This window comes from Agaricus bisporus (assembly GCF_000300575.1).
Source record: "Agaricus bisporus var. bisporus H97 unplaced genomic scaffold AGABI2scaffold_11, whole genome shotgun sequence".
NCBI lineage: Eukaryota > Fungi > Basidiomycota > Agaricomycetes > Agaricales > Agaricaceae > Agaricus > Agaricus bisporus.
This window is the reverse complement of record NW_006267346.1, coordinates 602035-620813: the sequence shown is the minus strand read 5'-3', so window position 1 is coordinate 620813 and position 18779 is coordinate 602035. Positions and strand designations below refer to the sequence as shown.

The following is an 18779-nucleotide window of genomic DNA, read 5'->3' as shown; positions in this document are numbered from 1 at the left end:
ACTCCGATAACCAGTGATTTAACCACATCGAACACCTTTTCTCCAACATCTCTGAATTGAATCCACTTCTTTCTCGGGCAAGTAAATTTCTGTATAACGTCATAATCCCCTAAAATTGGGGAAATGATATGGATGAAAAGAAAGCGGGGGGGAAATGCTCCAAAATATTCTAATCTATTTCTGTCCCTCGGAGATTCTCATATGCCTATGGCCTCAAGTGATGGCGTATCTCGCAAGGAACAGTACTCCGATTCATCAAAGTCACATGAACGGGTCGCATTATGACCATATCGGTATATTATGGTAGGATAACTATTGCCGTGTGGTTCGATACAAATTAGGGCGCTATGGAACACCTTTATAAGGGTAAGATACGATAGGATCTATAAGTTGCACGTGAACCCGTCTCATTCCCGAAGGAGAATACTTGGGGGCCAGAATTAGGAAAGTACAGTATTTTTGAAAATCCAGAAGAAGTTCGTGTAAGCTACATAGCAGTCGTGGTTGCCTTGTTGACGAGATCTTGACAGTAATGGATGAAATCGGTCGATGATTGTTCGGTATCGGAAAATCCGCGCGGAAGCCATGCTGACCGAATGACGCCAGATTAACACCCCTTGGCAATGAAAACAAGGACACGGGCATTAGGCAGAGAAACACATATGAAACTGAACATAAAATGGGAAATGAGTTGGTTACGGATAAAGCCCAAATGATTACTTACTTTCTGTCTTCACGGCAGGCCGGACAAGATTCGACCGCCATTGGCTCAGTGCTATGCTGAGCAGAGCACGGGCATATTTTCATCGATATCTGGAATTGTGGACAACGTTTAACCACGCGGAGCCACATTCCATGATGTTCGCATCTGTAATGAAGAATCGCGCACATAATATAGATTGGAAAGATAGAATGGGAGGAAACTGAGGAAGGAGTACTTTCTGAATGATTCGTTGAATTCCGACTCGCATTTAATGTTCTATATCCAGCGCTAAACATGATAGGGAGGACATGGATTTTGATCGACAAATTTCTTTCCTAATACCCCGTCGTGGCGAGCAAAGAAAAATTAGCCAAAAACGGAAAACGCATTTACAGTGCCCATGATGAATCCTCCGCTTCGTTCAGACCCTGTTGGGAAGTTCTGACGAATATAGGCATTCTGAAGTTATGTAGAAAACAGTTTGGATGGGTTCGGAAAGGATTGTTGGTATTAACGGATCAAACGATATTGCCAGATTGGGAACCCCCTGCAAAACCCTCCAAAACCGGCTTGCGCAAGCATAACTACTTTTCTATTCTATAAAACACACACACAAGTAATATAGCATTTTAATTAAACAAAATATCACAATGTAGGACTTCCAATAAACTGGGATCTGTGCTTCATTTCTACCTAATACATATCATAGGCAGGATCGTTCGGAATTTGGTGGGTCCCCTTCTTGGTTTCAGCCACAATACCTTCATGCATCGCGACCCTCCATTATTCCATTTTAACTGTTGAAAAAACTGCAAGATTTACGCTCGTAATTACCTTGAGTTGACACTAATGTCCTCAAAAAGAAGGTAGTATAAAGGGATTTAACTATGATTGAGCTATGGACGGTAATTCATGACTTGACTTTCCGGCTTTCCTTAGAGTTATTAGCAAGTTAAAAAATTTGCAAAGACTTCGGACTCAGCGCGGTGGAATTAACACTCCCCTTTAGGATGAAATTCAAGTTAAACGGAGTCAGGACGGAGTCGACATTGGACTTCTTCCGGCTATCAAACTGATTGCCGTTTGGTGGCCGGCCTTTATCAATCGTATACTGTCACATACTTTCAAGGCTGAGTGCCTACGAATCTTCTTGAAAATTTGAGCCTTTGGATGCCGGGTACAGGTCAGAAGTGTGATACAGCATCACATAGCAATTGATATCGGAATTACTATTTGATACATGACGGTCAGTTCCGGTTCAGAAAATGCTACTCAATCGTTGAGATTTGGTCGGCAGCTCAAGTACTCGATACGGAGTACAAGTTTTTAGCCTGGTTGTATCCATGGAAATTGACATCATCTAACACAGGGTTTTACATGAGCATTCTTTCAAATAACCATTTATGAACAGTGGGGGCCGCGTGGTCAGCCTTAAGCGATGGATAAAAAATTCCACGGCTGTACTGACCCCGATGATTGGTACCGCGTTAAAGAAGGGAAAAAATGCATATCTGGCGCTTTTCTAGCTTGAGCTACGTGCGTTATACACAGCCTCTATAGAGACGCTGTTACGTGTGGACGCCTCGGATTTTTGAGGCACCAACGAATTCTGCAGAGGTTTAGCTTGAAGGATGGATGCGGAGCGCAGCGCAGAATTCGAGCCCATGTGTAAACAAGGAAACATCCATTTCTAGAGTCTGGGGCCTGTTGGCCTCGCATGATTCAGTTCGGCACAAACCTATTCAAATGTACATCAGTATCAGGTTGTGCGTGTCGTGGAACTTGTTTGTATGGATCAATCTGTGGTGACGGATTTCTATGCTGATTGTGGCGAGAATGCTCGGTAAGTTCTACTGTCTCAATTCTCGCGGCAGCCACAACTCCGAAGAACGGGTTCACGCGGGCATCAATCTACACTCACGATAATCTACCCCTTTGGTCAGAGAAATTAGGTCAAGGAGCTTCCCAGATCAAAGGTGCAGTAGACACCTGTGACCCTACCAGTGATCAGTGATCTTGACTCTTGAGATAGTAGAAAATAATCATGAAGGTCAAGTTGTCCGGCAGGACCAATGCAATATTTTCAGACGGACAATGATGCATTTCAGTCCCTTTGCCCCGGGAAGTAAGATCTCCAGTATTGTGGTTTAATAACCTTTTTTGAGTATGACCGTCTCGTTTGTGGGCGTCGGATTGCTGACATAAGAGAGCGATTTTCCACGGTCAACGACGTGAGATAAACAATCACTGGTCCATAATGTTGAGCACCCTGTCTTTCAAAGTTTCTATTATCCGCTCCGAAGCTAATTCGGTTTCATTTAGAGTCTTCCGGAACCCTTCCTTTAGTACTAGACCAGTGATATAAGCTGGCGGTATAGGCATTCCGAATCCTTCTAAACTACTCAAGTCCGAGTCGAGACGCAATAAGATCGAAAAGAAGGAGTTAATTTCAAACTAGGTTTTACGACAGGATTTCGGATTTCTGGTAGTCAGTCCACAGTAGGTAGACGAGTCATTTTTTACGAGTTGAATCATAACTTATTTTACACCAGGTAAACGAGTCAGAGATTGTATCGGGTTGCAAGCGTGTTCACTTCAGCCAGAACAACCCTCATCATTGGATGAAGCAAAAGTTTATAACATTCAACATCCCGTCTACGGATTGGATCTATCCCGATACCTCTGATCGTCTCTGTCCTCTTCACCATCACGTTTTGGAAGACGCGATATCCTCATATGCATCTGCCCAGACAACCACAAAAACATGATCAGCCCAAACTATCAGTCTGGTCATCTCCGGCTGTTGCGGATAGCGGATGGTGTTCAATGAACTTCACCCTTGGAGTGGGCATGGTGCTGATACAGCAGTCCACGAACAAGATAGTAGTCGTTCATGAGTCATCCAAAGGATACTGGTTTTTTCCCAGGGGACGCAAGGACTTAGGCGAGAGTCTTGAAGCAGCCGCGCTGAGAGAAGCATACGAGGAGGTGAGTGTGTCTCTCACCCTTGCAGTGCTACGTAAAGTACAAGTTCTAACTCTTCCAGAGTGGTTATCGTGCCGAACTCATGCCAGTTTACAACCCAAGCAGGGCGCCCGCTCCACCGGGCGAACGACAACGGTACGAGGAACCCAATACGGAGCCGGTTTATATGACCACCACGGCTGCTGTCAATACCGTTATGACCACGGAGTCTGTCAATATGACCACCTTGGCTTCCGTCAATATGGAGGATTACCATACCCAGAGCCCAGACAAGAATTTGGGATACGAATATCTCGTCTCATGGTATATTGGTCAGATCCCGGCTGATGCGGTACGTTCATGTAGTAGAGATTCCATCTCATTTCTTAATGTGGTCAACAATTAGATACCGGAGAGAGGTACAGGCATGCCAGACGAAGTAAATTATGTTAGCCATTTGTTGGATTACGACAGGGCCATGGATAAAGTATACGGCTTCGAGCGGGATGTTTTACGCTATGCATGGGCGGTGTACACCCACACTCTGGAGGTCAAAAATAGGACAGTGGGAGAAGCAGGAGGTCAAAAGGAGAGCGTTCATGCCGCCGCCTGAACCTAAACACGGATAAATTGATTTTTAAAGGATCAATGACTTGCTTCTGTACAAAACTTGTAAACTGAGAAGCACTTAGTTTCGACTGATGATTGATGGAGATTGTGTTGGAAGTTTGGATCAGACGATGAAAGCAAATAACACGGTCAGGAGATCGCTCGAAGTGGTGGAAACACACTAAGCACATTTTGTTTTTTTTTCTCATCGACCCCTTTTACTCGTGTCTTCTGTCTTCAACGACAGCCACCCTGAGCGTGCACGCTCGGCGTCTATACCTTGTTCAAATTTTTGTCACCTCGGCAAGGTGTCTCATCCACAAGCGATCCCCTCTGGTTTGGCGTTGTCATGAGTCTTTCCGTCCTGACTCGGATGAGGAAGCGCGTACTTTCGCAACCAGATGATCCTCCGGCTGAGGGCTCGAGGAAACGCCCGCGAGTGTCCTCTATTACGTCTGACTTGCGCCGTTCAATTTTAGGAGATTCTCTGGCCAGTACTTCGGTGTGTTCATCTCCGGCGAGGTCATCCACCTATCCCCCTCATACTTATGTCTGCCTTTCTGTGCCCAACAGTCAGAAGGCACCCGACGATCGAATTCATTCAACTACGGCAACGACACCGAACGTAGTATCCATCTCCCACGGACAATCAGCAGCACTGCTATATTCAGTCGACCTCCTTCCCCCAGCCGTGCCTCGAGTCCCATGGTATTCCCTGAGCGTAGTTCTACTTACATTGATGAAGGAGGTCTAGCACTCATGCGTAGTGCTTCTGTCTCCTCCATACGCTCGACTACGCCGCCCGCTCATCCGACTTTTTTGGATTCTTCGGCAAAATACCATTTGAGGAATCTTAAGATCACGATTGATTACAGCGTTCCGACGAGTGCCATACCAGGAACTTCAGGCTCCGGAGATACAACCAACTTTACACCACATTTATTGAGCTGTTCGACTTCTAATGTGCTATGCTTCAGCCGGGGCAATAGGGTACATTTTAAGAATATGGGTGGCGGGAGCGAGGATATAGGACAACTGTGTAAACTCCAGGAGGACAGGGGTGATCTGAAGGTCATCGAATGTGGGGGAAGTGATATGCCTCATAGGGTGGCGTTGGGCACAACCAAGGGATTTGTACAGATATGGGATTTGAAGGTCAAGAAAATGACGATGAGCTGGAGCACGAAGGGGGTATCCGTCATGAGGTGGAATGGACCTGTACTGACCGTTGGTGGACTCAAGGGGACCATTCGACACTACGATACGCGGGTCGAGCCGAAATCGAAGATGAAAGACCTGGCACCGAAGTGGACTAGGCATCAAGCAAGGATTACTAGTTTGGCTTGGAATATTAACGGCAAGATTCTAGCAAGCGGGGACGAGTCTGGAATGGTATATTGCTGGGAGCAAGGCAAAAAGGTTCCTCTAGATGTTGGGGAGTTTGTGCAGAGACGGAAGAAGATACAACACAGCGGCATAGTTTCAGTAGGTGGCGCTTGAAGTTCTCGACTGTCGGAGTGTCGTAATTAATCTGATTCTAGGCTGTGGCTTGGTGTACATGGCATCCAAGAATCCTTGCTTCCGGCGACTCGAAGGGCATCCTACGTCTATGGAATGTAGAGGCCGGTAGCTCAAGCTCCAATGGCTTAATGCCTGGGATGCTGGATCTTGGAGCTTCTATTACGAGTCTGCATTTTTCCCCCCATACCAAGGAATTTGTATCGACACATGGAGCTTCCGTGACTGACGCGCCGGCTTCAGAAGGCCTGTCGCGTCCAAGGTTTTCCATGGCTAACTCTGTCACCGTACACGCCTTTCCCTCTTTGCGCCATGTCAACACGGTGTCGGTTATGAATAAACCATATAGGGACTGCGTGCTCAATGCACAGGGTACGAAGCTCATTCTTGAGATTCCTGAGGAGAACAAACTCGGAATTTGTGACGTGTGGTCAAAACGGAAGGAACTCAAAAGACATTCCAGTTTTTTGGATTCTGCTATACGATGATACTTCGACGAACTTGGATATGACTTTTCTTAAACATCTATAGCATTAGTATAGCGGTGATTTCGAACTTTCGACGTTGGACTTTTGTACTTCTCTTTTGTGTACGCAGTATACCCGTCAATCACGGTCACGTGTTGCCAACTAGAAGCGGCGGCCCTCCACTGGCATTCTCTTCAAGTTTCTCCGCCCTAAGACTGAAAGACATATGGATTCGTAAGTATTCAATCAACTTGTACAGAAATCATGGCTCATTCATCAAAGAACCCCAGGCCCAAGTAACAGTCCTGCTTTTCGAACGCCATTCCCAACGGTTTCGAGAAAACGCTTAAGGTCGTATGCCTCAGTGACCAATTTCCAGTCGCAGAAGCGCCAAAGACTTTCCATGACTTCATTAGATTTTGATAAAGAAAATGAAGGGGCTTCATCCAACTGCCTTGCTCATGCGGACTCTCCGGTTCGTCGTGCTGGTTATGCTGAAGTGGAGGAGTATCTGATCCCTGAACTCTTACAGCTCGATAGATTCATTTCCAACAGGCCCAAAATGAATCTCCCTCTGCAAATCACTCCTCGAACGAAACGCATAAGCAAAGAATTCGGTCTCATTGACGACCGTGTCCTCAATTTCAAAGACGAAAACGCTGATGTTTCGAGTGCACCGACCTCCGCTGCAACTAATGTTACTAATACTTTCCATCTCCTACGCAAAACTGCATCATCACTCTTCGCCACGATTCCTCCCGCAAAGCCAACATCTGTCACCGAAAATCTACTGAAAAGACGACAATGTCTCGTTGTTCTCGACTCACCCAATATACAACCCCATTTTGATGCATATCCTATATCATGGTCCAGGCAGAATTTGATCGCCGTCGCGTGCGGAAAAGATGTGTATTACCAGAATTTAAATACCAAAGCGGTGGCCCATCTATGTCGAAATCTTTGGTCGAGGAGTTCCATTTGGTGTATTGAATGGGCAGGGAGTAAAAGAGATGCATATCTTGCATCGGGTATCGAGGATGGGTATCTTCAGATATGGGATGCTACGAGATCTGCGACGGAGACTAGTAACAATGGAGCGATGCCGAAATTCTCTGGCAACATGGTACATACCTATCATATCTCTGAAGAGGCGAAAGTGACCACTTGCGCATGGGCTAATGATGGAGACGTCCTCGCCGTAGGGTCCAAGGATAAGCGGGTTTCATTGGTTGATGTAAGAGTTGAGCATGTCGTTGGTATAGTTGGGACCCACAAGGATAGGGTCCTTGGGATGCGGTGGAGTGCAGATGGCAATTTCTTGGCGAGCTCTGATTATGGTGGAAATGTTTATATTTGGGATTGGAGAGCTGGAAAGACGCTGGCTGAATTGAGTAGCGCACATAGTTCTAGAAGGGTGCACAGGGCGCCAGTCAAGGTGCCGTCGTTTTTCTCAATGCCTATAATTGTATTCATTGTTTTGGTTAATCTAGGCACTAGCATGGTGTTCGTGGAAACCGGATTTGTTAGCCACTGGATCGTACTCCCCAGAAGGCAAGATCAAAGTGTGGAATGTATCTTCTATTACATCCCATTCGCCAGAACCGGTACAAACACTTCCACTCAATACTACGGTTTATTCTTTGCAGTGGTCGCCACATTGCAAAGAACTCTTAAGCACCCACGGAGCATCCTTCCACCCGATTCTCTCTCGTCATTCTTCCACTTCCATCAATAGAAATAACACGAACCCCAATCCATCGGCGGTACCAAATCACCGAGTGAAGGCCGTAGGGTCGCCACTGACAAATTCAATAACGGTTCACGATTATCCTTCCGGGAAACGCTTAATGTCGTTATCCAATGCACATTCCAGTGTGGTATCGCACACCTCTTTGAGTCCGGATGGTGAAAGTGTGTTCACGGTTTGTCCGGCTGAGGAAACTATCAAGATGTGGCAGGTTTGGGGGAAACGTCCGAAACCTTTGAGAGAAATGAGTGCGTTCGACAAACATATCATTCGCTAACAATTATTTTGTCTACTTTCTTTTTACGTATGATTTCCGCGTTGCTAGGGATCGTAAGGATCGTGGAGTTGAAATTGGCGGAGGACCACATTTTGAATTGTATCCAGGATTGATGTATTTTAGAACCATATCGGTTGTAACTTTATTAATTACGTTTATGATTTCCTTGTTTTTATTACTGAAGTTGGCTACATGCATTCCCACGATATAGTCCTAACTTGCACTACGTCCCTTTTGCTAGGCCCACACAGATTCATACCCAATTTTCGGACTCGAGCCTAAACTCTGAATGGCACCGGGACGTAAGTTGACCTTCTGCATATGTCTGTCTGCATTTCTTGACCACGGTAAACATCAGAACCCAAAGAGGAGCCGAAACCACAGCCCATAGGCTACATGCCTATGGTCGTGCTATTCACGACCTGTGTGCTATGTGCCCTGTTCATCCTGTGGAGACGGGCAGATGGTCTTCGACAAGTGGTGGCTCACAAGTCAGTATTCGTAATATTCACAGCATCCATCCTTCTCTAACTCAGTTATGTCTCCTGAAGACTTAAGGCCATAACGCGGCAAGAAGGTGGAATTAGGCTAAGCGAAGACGACGGTCCGCCTGCACGGGAGTTTCTCGAAGATGACGATGACGAAGATAATGAGGTATTGCCAGGAAATAACTCGGATGACGAGCCTCTCGCGCACCATATACAACTCGAGCCACAGAAGGGAAATACGGTCTCGGCAGCTCATCTAGATGGCATTCGTAGTGATAATCTTCACGAATAGTTTGCTTATAGTATTTATTGGGCTCGGAAGTAGGTTCGTGTTCTATCATTCCGCTGATCGTCAACTGAAGGTCTTTCAGTCTAGATATATGGACATTATCTATTCCGTTTATTCAGCTTTTGTATACTAGCACGATGTCTTCGAACTGCTTTTCTACTACCCCTCAACTGCCCTCTTCGACAAGTGTGGGTCAATTATAGGAAAGAATCGACTTGAACAACCCAAGAACAACCAGACTAGGTCATTTTGATGTGGAGAACGTGGTTATCATCATCGAATCTCCGGGCAAAACTTAATAACCCCTCAAACAGCCGCTTGGAGCTACCCATCTCACCGAGTATTCTCCTGGTCGTGGGGTTTCGATTTCCACAGTTCGAACTAAATTTACATTTGATTCGGTGTATAAAATCGAGAACTCTTGCGAACGGACGACAGATGAAGCCCGATGATGCTACAAGGTGTCAAATCTCTGTTTTTCCTCTCTGCGCTTCTTGCTAGCCTGTGGGATGGGGCATATGCTGTAATTGGCGCACCTTCTTGTGTCGCCTTCCAGTCTGCTTCGGACACATTTCCGATCGTCAATCGCGGACATGCAGCACCCGTTTATATCTCTTCGGACGATTGGCCTGGTGTTCAACGAGCAGCTGGGGATTTTGTTGCCGACATTCAGAGAGTCACGGGTGCCAAACCAGCTCTTGTTAACCTCACACTATCCGGAAATTCCTCAATTACATCAGATTCGCGAGGAGGTGTTCTACCAGTTTTCGTTGGTACTCTGGGACGTTCGGCTTTGATTGACTCTATTGTTAATTCTACTGGTCTCGATGTTTCTGGAGTTCGTGGACAGTGGGAAGCGTACTTGTCTAGGGAGGTCAAGAACCCTATACCTGGTGTTGACAGTGGATATGTTATCGTTGGAGCTGACAAAAGAGGGACGATCTTTGCTCTGTACGAGCATTCTGAACAATTTGGTGAGAATACCATTCCCCTCGTTTCCGGAAATGGTAACTGACACCGAATTCACCTATTTAGGCGTATCTCCTTGGTATTGGTGAGCCTGATGACCAATTTTATCCTTCTGTTTGCTGCCGAACACTCATATGATCCAGGTGGGCTGACGTACCTATCACCAAACACTCAGAACTGCATGTGAAGTCTCATGGATGTTCACATGGAACTCCAACGGTCAAATATAGAGGTATATTCTTGAACGATGAGCAGCCATGCTTGCAAAGTTGGGCTATGGAAAAATTTACCAATGGAACTGGATCGCCCAACTTAAATTCGCCCTTCAATCATCTCTTCTACGCCGGACTGTAAGTTCCAGGTTCCTTTACAGAAGCAATAGCTTGGTCTGATAAGCTACAGGTTTGAGTTACTGTTGCGCCTGAAGGCAAATTACCTTTGGCCTGGTGAGTCGCTAACCCTATTAGTTTATCCGTCTTTGTGATAACAATGATGGTTCAGCGATGTGGGGAAGGTGATTTGTTCATTGCTGATGCACTTTCGCCGCGTTTGACGCGTTGTAATTCCGAAAAATTATCAGCGCGTTCGCTTTGGATGATTCTGCCAACCAGTTCCTTGCAGATTATTATGGAATCGCTATGGGCACCAGGTATGTATATGCAAATGATTGATTCGCTGAATGAATCTGGAGAATATCTCAGTCATCAAGAACCGATGATGAGGGCGACCCCAAACGAATTCACAATAGTCGGCAAAGGTTCCTGGGATTATACGGCGAATAAGGATGAGATTTACAACTATTGGTTGGAGGGCACTAAACGCGCAGAACCTTACGAGTCTATTTTTACACTCGGCATGCGCGGTTTCGGTGATTGTAAGTGGTTTCCCCCCGAATCCACGTTGCTAGCGCATTGATTCTCTTTAGTGCCACTGTCCGAAACCACCGACATCGAACTTCTAGAAGGGGTTATTGATGATCAAACCACGATTCTCAAAACCGTCTTTGGGTCAGATGTTGATCTTTTGCAGATCCCTCAGATTTGGACCCTCTGTAAGCGTTGAACGTTGAACGTTGATTATTAGGCCATAAAAGCGATCTAACGCGGGTTTATCGTAGACCAAGAAGTGGAAGGCTACTATGACGACGGTATGAGAGTACCGGACTATGTGACCTTGCTTTGGGCAGATGACCTCTTTGGTAATGTCCGAAGGTATCCCGTGCCTTCCGAGAGAAACAGGACCGGCGGTGCTGGTGTCTACTATCACGTAAGCGGCAATATGTTTCTTTTGTTGTGTATAATTAATGGATCCCTTCTGTAGTTAGATTTAGTGGGTGGAGCAAGGAGCTACAAATGGGTTGCTGTAAGTGTCGGGACTCACTCCAAATTTAAGAACTCGTCAAAGCTGATCACCTGAACAGAGCTCTCAAATTCCGAAGGTCCGCTGCTTGTGGAATGGAGGGACACATCCGAATATACTGATGCGCATATATGTAGATCTATGAACAGATGTCGATCGCAGTTGACCGCGTCGCGTCACGTCTCTGGGTTCTCAATGTCGGCGATTTGAAACCTTATGAAAGAGATACGGAATTTTTCTTGACTTACGGTTGGAACGCGAGTCGATGGAATCCGGATAACCTTGATACCTTTGTGTCTGGATGGGCTCAGAGGGAATTCGACCTTGATTCCGATGATGCGCATTCCGTAGCCGATATTGTGGCAAATTTGTCGAGGTTCAATTCCAGGAGGAAACCCGAACTCTGGACGAGCACAACCTACAGCTTGATTGATTACAGGGAGTGAGTCTGCTAAACCATCTCCAAATCACAAAACATCTTGCTAAGATATTGGTGTTTTAGGGCTCAGCAATGGATGGATGAATGGGGCAAAGTAGAGAAAGCGTCAACTGACATTTATTCTAAGCTCCCCGATGATACCAAGCCGGCATTTTTCCAGTTGGTCCATCATCCTGTCAGCGCCAGCGCCAATGCTGCTCGCATGGTACAGTACATATTACTGCGATGCAACCGAATAATTGACCGAAACTCTAGCTCTGGAACATTGGAATGAACAATTTGCGATCTTCTCAAGCTTTCGTAGGTTCTTGGCTTGTACACTGAAAGTATATTTGTGTTGATTTTGGTCTAGCTCAGTACAAACGACTACGCTGACACGGCTGAGGAACTATTTGAACATGATTGGGACTTTGAGAATGACTACCATACATTGTTAGATGGTACGTTTTAAGCCTACGTTGCTCGTTCAATGTCGCTAATGTTGCCCATTCAGGAAAATGGGACCAGTAAGCTAATATATCGATCATATAAAAGTACAATGATGAACCCGACATCAGTATGATGGATCAAACTCGTACGTTTTCATGAGTAGCTAGTATGCCGCCTGATCAATGAACAACTCAGACCTCGGATATTATTACTGGCAACAGCCAATGACCAACTCGTACGCAAATTCAATCCTCATCAACGTTTAATTTAGATTAATCATTGTCATAGCATGAACGCCATTAATCGCGTTCAGAAACGCAAACAAGCCCTCGCCGGCTACATGCGTATCGGTGTCGAAAGCTCAAACGGAGCTTGGTGCGAACTTTTCTGGAGCCTAGAACGTTTGACGTCCTGACATGCTCTCTCACAGGCCAGGTGATAATCCAAATCAATGCGCACAAGGATATAACTGTCCTCCTCCAACAGTCGCCCTTGATTCATATTCGGTATTCTCCAACCGTTATATTGATATTGGAGCCGGAGGACCAGCGTCATTCTCATTCAAGATTTCAAGTAATACTTCTTGGGTTGACATCTCCCCTTCATCTGGAGATGTCTCCCCCCAGGACCCCGAGAAGAGAGTGTTCTTAAGCGTGAAGGACTGGTCCAGCCTTAGTGATGGCGCCAATACGGCACAGCTGAAAGTGGCTGCAACCTCGAAGGGCCAACCTTCCATGACTGTTACTATCGATTTTTCAGCTATAAAAGCAGGATCTACTGGCGATTTCCATGGTATATGGCCCTCCTTTCTCGATATCCGGTAATTATTGGGCTCACCAATGGTGCTAGGTTTCGTCGAAGGGGACGGTGTTGTTTCCATGGAGGCAGCTCATGCCACGCGAAATACGACTGTAGATGGTATCTCTTGGAAGAACTTCCCTGGCCTGGGAAGGACTCTATCTGGAGTCACACCTTGGCCTCGCAGCGATCAAGCCTTTGATGTCGGGACTGGTCCAACCTTGTGCGTGATAGCCTTAACCTAACTAAGTCACGGAATTGACGGCAGTCTGTTAGGGAGTATGATTTCTTCACTTTCAACACTATCGCCGGATCCGGAAATATCACTGTTACAGCTCTACTCTCTCCCTCAAACAACGCGCAGGGACAAGACAACCCCTTGACTATCGCTGTTGCTTTAGATTCGGAAGAACCAATTGTCCACCAGCCTATGCCAGATTCTGCTGCTGGTAAACAGCCTGCTGCTTGGGATGGTGTCAACGGTTTCGCCGCCAACAATATCATACCCGTTGAGACTAAATTCACCAATGTATCTGCAGGTAAACACACTTTCAAAGTAAGTCATATGTTCTGCTTTGTTTGATCAAATACTCAAGTATTGAAAACAGATCATGATGACGCAGCCCGCCATTGTTGTGCAGAAGATTGTGATTGGTGAGCTCAGTCGCTTTCAGACACGCCTTACTCCTTTTCTAACTTGTTCAGACGTTGGAGGATTAAAACCCAGTTATCTAGGACCTCCCGAGAGTCACCGGGTTTAAGAATTTTTATCATACATATTCAAAATTAAATCTTTTCTCTACATGTGTCAACCACGTGGAGTTTGGCATGTTGTTCGGGTCATCCATCCGGACCGCGTACTTATTCCGAGTTCCGTCGCATCAAGCCAAACAAAATTCAATAGTCTATTTTGAGCTTGGTCGTGTATTCCATCTTCCATGTTCGACCCTCTATTCTGCATATGTTCCAACGCCAACCACGATTAATCGCCGCATTCAGGTAATAGTGCTGAAATCAAGCTGACCTTTCGCTACATAGTTTTTCCAATAAGGGGAGGGCCCCCTTTCCTTTGTTCACCGAATAGGCTCCAAAGCCTAAGGAGCCAATGGCGGTGTCAATCAAGAGGCAGCTGAGGAACAAATGCCAAGAATTCTTGCATTGCGCCTTCGAAAATCTCCGAGATTTATGCATACGTGGTCATAAGGTCCTTCAACAACTTGGGCGGTGGAGCAGTCATGTTACATTTGTAAATCATCCGTAAGTAGATGAAATAGAACAACCTTACGAGAATGTTGCACTTCATATCTTCAGCTTGGTTTCACATATTGACTGACCTTTAGCGCATGGTCCGACTATTGCTCCTTGCAGGCTTGTATGCCTTACTCAACGAAGCCCTTGCTATTGGGCAGGAGACCTGTGTTGCTTTCAAAGCCTCGAATTCAAGGTTTCCTGTCGTCACGAAAAACCAAGCTGCACCTGTGCTAGTCTCCCCCGACGATTGGCCGGGTGTGCAACGCGCAGCCTCTGACTTCGTGACGGACATACAGCAGGTCACTGGTGCCAAAGTTTCTCTGATCAATGCGACAACGACAACGAATCCTGGCAAGCAGGCCCCTATCATCGTCGGAACGCTTGGCAAATCATCCCTTATCGACGCCATTGTCAACTCTACCGGTCTCGACGTTTCCAACATTCAAGGACGTTGGGAGGCTTTCCTTTCTCGTGAAGTGCAGAATCCGCTACCTGGAATCTCAAGTGCATACGTCATAATCGGCGCAGATAAACGTGGAACGATCTATGCGTTGTATGAACATTCCGAACAATTTGGTATATTTTTTTACGTCGTATGACGTCTTCAATCGTCTTTTCTTACCAAATTCCTGACAGGCGTTTCTCCTTGGCATTGGTTAGTCAAGGGTTACATCAGGTTTGGGAATTATTTGACTGATGAAGTCTGTAGGTGGGCCGACGTTCCAACAACTCGACACTCCGAACTTTTTGTCGACTCAATAGGATGTTCTCATGGCTCACCAACTGTAAAGTACCGCGGCATATTTTTGAACGATGAACAGCCTGCACTTCAGAACTGGGCCGCTGAGAAATTTACGAATGGTACAGGTGCTCTCAATACTGGATCCCCTTTCAACTCACAATTCTATACAAAGATGTACGTTCGGACTTGACTAAACCATCTACATTCCTTGACTTTGGTGTTCAGGTTCGAACTTATCTTGCGTTTGAAGGGAAACTACCTCTGGCCAGCGATCTGGAGCAGGTATGTAGCTGTTGACACATTTGCTGATGTGAATTTGATCCATTCCAATCGCAGCGCATTTGCTTTTGACGACCCGCAGAGCCAATTCCTCGCAGATATGTATGGTATCGTCATGGGTACCAGGCAGGTTGTCGGCCTAAACCTCGCTCACTTTAACTAATAAGCATCCAGTCACCAAGAGCCAATGATGCGGTCTACTCCAGTAGAATTTAGCATCGAGTATCCGAATGTCGCCTGGGACTATGTTGCCAACAACGATACGATCAAAAAATACTGGTTAGAGGGTGTTCAACGTGCTAAAAACTTCGAATCCGTCTATACGATGGGCATGCGTGGTTTCGGTGATCGTGAGTCGTCACTTCGGTCCCAATGCGTTCAAAACGCTGATAAATACAGTGCCCCTGTCTGAGGAAACTAATATTGACCTCCTCGATCAGGTCATTCAGGATCAAACGGATATTCTACACCAAGTTTTCGGACAAGACTTCGATGTTTCGACTATTCCTCAAATTTGGGCACTCTGTTAGTTCATTATCAAAGCAGGGGCATACGACTGAGTCTATTATATAGACAAGGAGGTTGAAGGATACTATGAAGACGGCCTACAAGTACCCGATTATGTTACTTTGCTATGGAGTGACGACAAGTAAGTGAACATCGTTATATTCCCTTGATCATCCTTCACGAAAACGATAGCTGGGGAAATATCCGTCGCTATCCCGTTGAATCAGAGCGCAACAGGACCGGTGGAGCTGGTGTCTATTATCATGTGAGTTATTGTTTTCATGACATTTGCTGAGACCAACATCAATTGCTTCTAGTTAGACTATGTAGGTATTGTAATCCTCCTGGCTTAGCGTGTCTGATGAGCGACCAGGTTGGTGATCCCCGTGACTACAAATGGATCGCTGTGAGTTTTTTTGAGATACTTTCAATCACATTGCATTGATGGTCTGCTTTCAGACAAGCCAAATTGAGAAAATTTACGAACAAATGTCCATAGCTGTCGAACGTGAGGCTACCCGCCTATGGATCATCAACGTTGGCGACATGAAACCCTACGAACGCGAGATTGAGTTCCTCCTCGGTTATGGTTGGAATGCTACTCGCTGGTCGCCCGAGAACGTCAACGATTTCGTCTCTGCTTGGGCTCAACGCGAGTTTGACGTCGACGAGAAGACGGCTGTTCAAGTCTCCGATATTGTGGCCAACTTGACGAGGTTCAATGCTCGGCGTAAACCGGAACTTCTCACTGCGACTACTTACAGCTTGACCGATTATCGCGAGTAAGTCTTGCTGCCTACTCGAGGGATTTTGATGGTGATAAGATCTTACTCTGATCAATATAGAGCCGAGAACATATTTGCCGCTTGGGAAGACCTGGAAAAATCGTCGACTACTATATACAATAGTCTGGATGAGGACTTTAAACCTTCATTTTACCAGCTAGTACATTACCCCGTGCTTGCGAGCAGCAACCTCGGCAAATTGGTATCTCTTCCGGTCTTATCTTTTGTATGCCAAGCTGAATGTATCGCTACAGTACATTCTTGCCGGTCAAAATAATCTTAGGGCGTCCCAGGCCCGAGTGCGTTAGATTATCCATATGGAGACTCACTTCAATATTGACGAACTGATAGTTGAGCACCAATGTCCTTGCGGACACTGCTGTAGAGCTATTTGAGCATGACTTTGATCTGGAAACAGATTATCACCAACTCCTTGACGGTAAATGGGATCAGTAAGTTTATTAGTTTGAGTGGGAAAGGAACGCGTTAACCGAAGTTCTAGCATGATGCAACAAACACGCATTGGCTACTACTATTGGCAACAACCTATGGCTGACTCGTAAGCATCTCAGCGTAAAAAGCTTTCACCATCCGTCTCAGTCTTTTCTAGTATGCCCCCTGTCACCCGTGTCCAAGCTAAGAAGCAGGCTTTGGCCGGTGCCATGAGGATTGTTCCCGAAGGTACCCAAGGAGCTTGGTGAGTACCTTTAAGCAGCGCTCTCATACTTGCTAAACCTTTGGTCCATCAAGGCCTGGCGATAATCCTCACCAATGTGCTGATGGCTTCAATTGTCCCCCACCTTCCGTTTCGCTGGACAATTTCTCACCCATCAGCAATCGTTATGTGGACGTTGGTGCTGGTGGCCCTGCGCCTTTCACTTTCACTGCTTCTAGTAATGCCACTTGGGTCAAACTTTCAACTACTAAAGGCAGCATCTCATCCAAGGCTCTTGAACAACGTGTCTACATCTCTGTGACGGACTGGAGCCAGCTCCAGGATGGGATGAATACTGCTCAGATTCGTTTTACTGCTAAAGCTTCCGGTCAACCCGATCTTTCCGTCAGCGTTTTTCTTAATGCTCTGAAAAACAATGTAGCTAGTGGTTTCAAGGGTTTGTAAAGAATTCGCACTCTCATAGACCGTATCCAATGACGATTGACTACAGGTTTCGTCGAAGGAACAGGTGTTGTTTCAATTGAAGCTGCGCATGCCACACGCAACAATGCCAGGGATGATGTTGCCTGGAAAGAACTGCCCGGATATGGACGTACGCTATCGGGTGTGACGCCTTGGCCCCGCACCGATCAAGTCTTTGAAGTGGGTTCCGGACCTTCTTTGTATGTTCTCGACTCTGTGGTCGTTCTGAGGCTGATACTGTCCAACATCAGGGAATACGATTTCTACAACTTCAATACTAAAGGTGGTAACCTCACTACGACTGTATTCGTCTCCCCTTCTCTAAACGCTCTTGGCAACGATCATCCTCTACGTATTGGTGTTCAACTCGATTCTCAAGATGCTCAGACTACACAATTCATTCCTGATGCCGAGCCTGGGCAATTACCTAGCGCCTGGAACGGTATCGATGGTTTTGTTGCGAATTCCATTGTTTCTGTGACTGGTCTATGGACGAACGTCGAACCAGGTGCACATACTCTCAAGATTTGGATGGTGGAACCTACTGTTGTTGTTCAAAAGATCGTGATTGGTATGTGTATCGTTTGCTTTTTACTTGGTTTGGTGGAAGTTGACTGGTTATGGGAAGATGCTGGAGGGCTTCGGTCTAGCTATCTTGGGCCGCCTGAGAGTCTCCAGGTTTAAGCTTTTAGAGCGATCGCACATGATGTCGTTATTACCTTTCGGTGGCGTTCGTTTACTACACCCGAGTTCCACTCGTTTGAAATTAAAAAGTGCTGGAATTTGACTTATTTTCTCTTCCTTGTTTCGAAGGATCCGCTCGAGCGTAAGATGATTCAAAAGTTATTATATACAACGAGAAATCAATTATTTTTGATCAGCGTCCCTTTCATCTAACCGGATGAAAGTGCTGAAGGTGACGTAGATAATTACTCCCTGGGCTCCACCACCGGGTATTACTGAACTTGATTAGGAATGTGCTCTAAGATTGGAACACATTCTAGTCTATATGCTACCCTGG

At 46.0% G+C, this 18779-nt stretch overlaps 6 protein-coding genes across 6 annotated transcripts; all 6 read left to right on the top strand.

The window, feature by feature from the left end:
* The first annotated feature begins 3012 nt into the window (after positions 1-3012).
* Positions 3013-4422, top strand: AGABI2DRAFT_138746 (hypothetical protein). The gene is made up of 4 exons (XM_006455690.1): positions 3013-3202; positions 3256-3691; positions 3750-4019; positions 4074-4422. The coding sequence occupies exons 2-4, from the start codon at positions 3530-3532 to the stop codon at positions 4278-4280; spliced, it is 639 nt and encodes a 212-aa protein (XP_006455753.1). The 5' UTR covers positions 3013-3202; positions 3256-3529; the 3' UTR covers positions 4281-4422.
* Positions 4423-5035: 613 nt separating this feature from the next.
* Positions 5036-6282, top strand: AGABI2DRAFT_76730 (hypothetical protein; the record flags this gene model as incomplete). The annotated part of the gene is made up of 2 exons (XM_006455689.1): positions 5036-5761; positions 5818-6282. The coding sequence occupies 2 exons, from the start codon at positions 5036-5038 to the stop codon at positions 6280-6282; spliced, it is 1191 nt and encodes a 396-aa protein (XP_006455752.1).
* A 190-nt stretch (positions 6283-6472) lies between these two features.
* AGABI2DRAFT_227285 (hypothetical protein) lies at positions 6473-8309 on the top strand. Its single transcript, XM_006455688.1, has 4 exons — positions 6473-6495; positions 6544-6736; positions 6794-7696; positions 7752-8309. The coding sequence occupies exons 1-4, from the start codon at positions 6488-6490 to the stop codon at positions 8283-8285; spliced, it is 1638 nt and encodes a 545-aa protein (XP_006455751.1). The 5' UTR covers positions 6473-6487; the 3' UTR covers positions 8286-8309.
* A 333-nt stretch (positions 8310-8642) lies between these two features.
* AGABI2DRAFT_76753 (hypothetical protein) lies at positions 8643-9065 on the top strand (the record flags this gene model as incomplete). The annotated part of the gene is made up of 2 exons (XM_006455687.1): positions 8643-8776; positions 8837-9065. Coding segments are annotated over 2 exons (363 nt in total), but the record flags the coding sequence as incomplete, so codon positions are not given.
* A 448-nt stretch (positions 9066-9513) lies between these two features.
* On the top strand, positions 9514-13817 carry AGABI2DRAFT_121650 (hypothetical protein; the record flags this gene model as incomplete). Its single annotated transcript, XM_006455686.1, has 24 exons — positions 9514-10036; positions 10098-10116; positions 10175-10381; positions 10434-10477; positions 10533-10545; positions 10612-10680; positions 10733-10905; positions 10957-11082; positions 11149-11297; positions 11352-11393; positions 11452-11469; positions 11528-11832; positions 11893-12034; positions 12085-12129; positions 12182-12269; positions 12323-12335; positions 12387-12403; positions 12454-12493; positions 12547-12633; positions 12689-13050; positions 13108-13279; positions 13333-13612; positions 13665-13710; positions 13762-13817. 24 exons carry the CDS (start codon positions 9514-9516, stop codon positions 13815-13817), a joined length of 3036 nt encoding a protein of 1011 aa, XP_006455749.1.
* Positions 13818-14399: 582 nt separating this feature from the next.
* Positions 14400-18442, top strand: AGABI2DRAFT_121649 (hypothetical protein; the record flags this gene model as incomplete). The annotated part of the gene is made up of 20 exons (XM_006455685.1): positions 14400-14883; positions 14944-14962; positions 15017-15223; positions 15275-15331; positions 15386-15447; positions 15496-15678; positions 15728-15853; positions 15902-15977; positions 16028-16100; positions 16153-16161; positions 16209-16241; positions 16295-16617; positions 16681-16822; positions 16875-16919; positions 16972-17072; positions 17123-17179; positions 17231-17317; positions 17371-17732; positions 17787-17958; positions 18010-18442. The coding sequence occupies 20 exons, from the start codon at positions 14400-14402 to the stop codon at positions 18440-18442; spliced, it is 3051 nt and encodes a 1016-aa protein (XP_006455748.1).
* Between the last annotated feature and the right edge of the window lie 337 nt (positions 18443-18779).